General features: G+C 41.2%; 1 protein-coding gene across 1 annotated transcript; it reads right to left on the minus strand.

The window, feature by feature from the left end:
• Positions 1-5088: 5088 nt before the first annotated feature.
• LOC140971225 (uncharacterized) lies at positions 5089-5706 on the minus strand. The gene has a single exon (XM_073433373.1). The coding sequence runs from the start codon at positions 5704-5706 to the stop codon at positions 5089-5091; it is 618 nt and encodes a 205-aa protein (XP_073289474.1).
• Positions 5707-5914: the final 208 nt, after the last annotated feature.

Below are 5914 nucleotides of genomic sequence, written 5' to 3' on the forward strand. Positions count from 1 at the left end.
GAATGATTTTTCATTGAAGAGTTGGAGAAAAATGGGAGAAAAAGAGATGAAATGAAAAAAAAAATGGAGATAAAAGAAAAAGTGGAGTTTGCAAAAGATATAAAATTCAACTTACTCCCTTATTTGAATTTCTAATATTCATTTGTAGCCGTGAGCCAAGGCCTAACATTACAAGCATTGCAAATCCTATTGACGAAGTCATAGTTGTCCAATATACTAGTGGAGAGTGATTGGGAGGATCTAACTTATGGACAATCGATAAACACTTCCATTGAGTATGAATCTTGATCAATTTTAACACACACCTCATTGCATCAAATATTTATTGGGTATTCCTTTCTTGAATGAATATGCTTTGAACCAAATCTTTACCGGAAAATACCTCTTGATTTGTGATTGTAAAAATTGAAATAAATTGATAATGTTTTGAAACATGAGTTGAAGATATTAGAAGTTAAAAAAAAAATTAACCAATTGCATGATTTATCCGGATGAAAATTTGGTTGGATTGTTTTGATTTGTGAATGCATGAAGAGTTGGTTAATTTATCTTGAGGCCAAGTTATTTAAAATATTTCATGACTTATTTGTTTGTTTGTGTTGTTTTGTTTTGCTTGAGACTAGCAAAATATTAAGTTTGGGGGAGTTTGATAAGTGTAATTTATTGTACTTTTATTACTTGTTTTTAACTTAGAATTTTGTGATTCTTGAGCAGGTTTTATGTGATTTGTTGTTGTTTTTGTTGTTGTAGTTTGGAAGCTTAGAATGAGAAATTGGAATAGTAAAAGTGTTGAATTGGAAAGTGCAAAAGATGAAAATTTCCGAGAATAAACCGCACCCGCGCTAGAAATGGCACCGGACCCGCGGTCCAAATCAATTTTAAAAATTTCCGAAGCAGTACCGCACCCGCGGTACATGTTGCACCGCACCCGCGGTACATGTTGCACCGCACCCGCGGTCTTCGTAGCTTGGAGATTAAAGTTTCCCCGAAACTAGACCGCACCCGCGGTCTGTGTTATAGCGCACCTGCGGTCGTTGACAGACAAAGTCCGGAAAATGCTGATTTTTGGTGTGCTGCGCATGGGAGATGAGGACTTTTGTGTTTTGCGTGCAAAGACTTGCCTAGGACTATAAAAGGCGTCTATTATTTACTATCTAGGGTAGGAAGGGAGCAAAGGAAAGGAGAGGAGGCTAAAAAGAAGTTCAAAGCTCAAATTCATGATTCTTAGGAGATTTCTTGCACACTTTGGAGAGAAATAACCTGCACTCCACACTCTTGTTCTAAGTTCTTCTTTCTTTATTTTTATTTGATATGTCTTGTTTAAGATTCATGTGTTGTTGTGTTGTTTGTATTATTATTATGAACTAATTCTTGTGTCTAGAGGAAAGATGGAACAAAACTAGAAACCATGTGTTGGGATTTATGAATTATGCTATATAAGTTTTTGTTATTGTTCATTTGTATTTTTCCAATCTTAACGCTTTCATTTTACTGGCCATATCTTGAATGATTCTTATGTTTATAAGTTATCACTTGGAAAAGGGATTTTATAAACAAGAAAGGGAAAAATACATCGATGGTATTTATAGAGTTCGGGAGGACATATATTGCTATTGAAGCCATTAAGAGAAATTAGTGCTTATTGTGTTATTTAATTATAGATTGTTGACGGGGACGTTACAATCTTTTGTTAGATAATTAGTATCTACTTAGCAATCGGAAGATGGAGTAGAGAATTTAGAATTCTTGGCTAATGAATAAGAATGACATTTATAATATAGCTACACAAAATAACACATGGTGGATAGTTGCGTGAAATCGGACCTCTAGATCTTTTATTCTATTGTTATTTGCACAAGTTTGTTGTGATATTTTATTTAAATCCTTTGTCAATTTAGTTATTCTCGCAAACAAATCATTTAATCAATTTTTCTAAATAAAATTGAGACTATTTTAATTACAAGCATTAATATACATTTATATATATATTCCTCGTGGGATCGACACTTGTACTCAAAAATACATTTTATTATAACTTGAAGTTGTGCACTTGCAAGCAATTAAGAAAACATGCAACAATTCCCAGCAAGTCTTTGATGCTCTGTCTTGACATGCTGTCATGTCAAACACTCGAAGACAAAACGCAGAATAAACCGCTTCATGCCCGACCACCAATATAGGGACTGAAGATCCTTATACATCTTCGTACTCCCTAGATGGATGGAGTATGGGGTGTTGTGGGCCTCGCTCAAGATATCCGCTCTCAGGGAATCACTGCCTGGAACCCACAATCGGTCCTTATACCTGACTATGCCATCCAAAACTGTATACAGTCTCCGCCCCTTAGCCTCGTCCCTCTGTCTCTACTTCTTCAATTGCTCGTTAGAAGTCTGTCCTACCCAGATTATGTCTCTCAAAGTCATATGTACTGTCAGAGTAGCAACATTTGGGGCATCACCCCTAGCATAAACTGCAAGTTCAAACCTCTGAACCTCCGCCTGCAGCGGTCTTTGTACCGACAAATGAGCAATCACAACGTGCTTCCTGCTCAGGGAATCTGCAACTACATTAGCCTTACCCGGATGGTAGATAATGTCTCATGTTCATCTCTTGAGTGAAGAAGTACTTCAGGCTCTTGTGATCAGCAAAAATCCTGCACTTCTCCCCATACAGACAATGCCTCAAAATATTCAGGTCAAAAACCACTGCTGCTAGCTCGAGATCGTGACTCGGATAATTCTTCTCATGGACCTTCAACTGTCGGGACACATAGGCTATAACTCCATCGTGCTGCATCAGAACTGCGCCCAAACTGAGCTTCGAAGCATCTGTGTAAACCATGCACGAACTCTCCTTGCCCTGATGGCATAACTAGAACTGGTGTTGTGGTCAATGCTTGCTTCAGTCTGTCAGAGCTTTCCTGGTACTCAGATCCCCAGATAAACTTGGCATTCTTCTTCGTCAGGGCGGTCATAAGCACCACATTAATAGATAAGCCCTGAATAAACTTCCTGTAATAATCAGCCAATCCCAAGAAGCTACGGATCTTTGTCACTCTCTTAGGCACTGTCTAATCTCTGACTGCCTCAACTTTAGAAGAGGCGACCTCTATACCATCCCGAGATACAATGTGGCACAAGAATGCCACTCTGTCAAGCCAGAACTCACACTTGCTGAATTTGGCATACAGTCGTCTGTCCTGTAGAGTCTGCAGTACGCTCCTCAGATTCTGACTGTGCTTCTCTCTGCTCCTCGAATAAATCTGTATGTCTTCTCTAAAAACTATGACAAACTGATCCAAATATGGCTGAAACACGCGATTCATGATATCCATGAAGATCGCTGGTGTGTTCGTCAGACCGAAGGGCATCACCATAAACTCATAGTGCCCATAACGCATCCGGAAGGCTGTCTTATGCACGTCAGACTCTTTCACATTCAGCTGATGGTATCCGGATCGGAAATCTATCTTTGAGAATACTGATGCTCCCTGAAGCTGATAAAACAAATCCTAGATCATCGGCAACGGATACTTGTTCTTGACTGTGACTCTGTTCAGCTCTCTGTAGTCAATACATAGCCGCATGATGCCATCTTTCTTCTTCACAAAAGTACTGGTGCGCCCCATGTAGAAAAGCTAGGGCGAATGAAACCCTTATCTAGCAAATCCTGCATCTAATCTTTCAACTCCTTCATCTCTGCAGGTGCTATTCGATAGGGCGCCTTAGAAATAGGCACGGTACCTAGCATAAGCTCGATAGAAAATTCCACCTCTTTGTCTGGTGGAATGCCTGAAACATCGTCAGGAAAAACACTGGGAAATCTCTGACCACATCAACGCCCTCTAGGTTTTGACTGACTGGCTCTGACACTGATACAATACTGGCCAAAAATTCCTTGTAGCCCTTCTTCATGAGCTTCCTCGCACACAAGTAGGAAATGATGTGCGGCATCTGCTGGTGTTTGGCTGCCTCAAAAATAAATTGCGTACCACTGGATGGTCGTACGGATACTGATCTCTGTTAGAAGTCTGTGATAGCTCCATTCAAGGAAAGCAAGTCCATACCCAAAATAATATCAAACTCTGGTAATGATAGCACAATCAAATCTACATGTACCGCATTTCTCTGCAACCGAAGCTCCAATGCCCTTTCTATCTGAGAAGTGAACATCTGATCACCGGATGGAATCGATACCCTGAATCCTGCATCCATCGCCACTGGTATGATTCCTAGTCGCTGGACGAATGTCTCGGTTATAAAAGATCGTGTAGCTCTGGAGTCTAGCAATACATGCGTGGCTAAACCTGAAATATATATCCTACCAGCGACAAAACATACCATCAAATCTGATCGCGTTGAAATTCAACGAATTTCCTGCAAGCAAATAACCCAAAATCCTCGAAACTTTACTGAATTAACGCAAATATTACCCCTAAAATTTCAAAATTAAACCTCAAAAAGTTCGGAATTTGCAATTTAGCCCTTAAAGTTTCAAAAATTACATTATGCCCCTACAAAATTTTCGAAATTTGCATTATTGACCCCTCAAAATTTTGGAATTTAGCCCCTTGTAATTGTAAAATTCTCGAAACTAATAATTTAATTTCTAAAATTTTGAAAATTCTAAAATTGTTCCTTAAAATTCTAAATTTAAGCAATTCAAACCCTAAATCCAACTAGGTAGAGCGTGCAACCTAATTTGCTTTATGTTATCAATCCCACAAATTAATACTCAAAACAAACATATAACATATGCAATCAAGCGATAAATTAAAATCATAAACATAAGGATAAACGTAGAATCTGGCTCCGCCTCAGCCTCTTCGGCATGCATCACGTATGCTCTATCAGTAGTGGGGCACTGATTCCTCGGGCAGTCAGCAGCTTTATGGCCCTCTTCTTTGCATAGGAAGCATCTGAAGGTGCCCCACATGCACTTGTCATAGTGAAGTTTTTTGTACTGCTTGCATGGCAGTCCTCCCTCCAGCTTAGGAGCCCCTGGTGCCTGAGGTGGCCGCTGCTGTCCTGGCCTCCTAAACTATCACTGGGGCTTCTGCTGCCCTTGATGCCTCGGTGGCCATGTAAACTACTTTTTCTGTGGCTGGGATCTGGACTGGGCTTGGGATCTCTTCCGCTGAATTTCAAAATCGATATCCCTCAAGGCCTGCTCCGCCTGAAAAGCACAACCAGTCGCCGCATCATAACTAGCCGATCTCATAAGCAGCACATCTCGGCGCAAAGTAGGCCTCAGACCATCCATAAAATGCCTCAGCTTCTGGGCGGCATCTCTAACAATGAGGGGCACAAAATGACAGCCCCTGTCAAACTTCCAGATGAACTCTGCCACAGTCGAGTCCCCCTGGCGGAGACCCATGAACTCCCTCGTCAGGAGACCCCTGACATCAGCTAGGAAATACTTACCATAGAACGCCTCCTTGAACTGATCCCACGTGAGGGTAGCCAGGTTCAGCTCGTGCACTGCTCTCTCCCACCAGAGGGATGCGTCATCTCTCAGCATATAAGTGGCGCACCTTACCCGGTCGCCATCCCCCATCTGTAGGTACTGAAAATGGAGCTCCAACGAGCGGATCCAGCCTTCTACTAAGAACGGATCAGTGGTACCACTGAACTCGTTCGGGTTGAGCCGTCTAAACTGCTCATAAATATCAGTCTGAGGTCGGGGAGCCTGCCGAGCCTGCTCCATAAGCCTGGCAATACCCTCTAGTACAAGGGTAGCTGCATCTCCTGGCAGTGGTGGTGATGGTCCTCTGCCACCTCCAGGAATATTGTCCTATCTATCTGCACTGGGGTCGCGTCTAGGAGGCATGATATCTAAATACAGTCCAAATTCTAAACGTAACCCATCATGTAATTTAATCTACTTTTCAAAACATTTAATGCTTAAACCATAA

The sequence above is a fragment of the Primulina huaijiensis genome, chromosome 1, assembly GCF_012295235.1.
Source record: "Primulina huaijiensis isolate GDHJ02 chromosome 1, ASM1229523v2, whole genome shotgun sequence".
In the NCBI taxonomy this organism is placed as follows: Eukaryota; Viridiplantae; Streptophyta; class Magnoliopsida; order Lamiales; family Gesneriaceae; genus Primulina; species Primulina huaijiensis.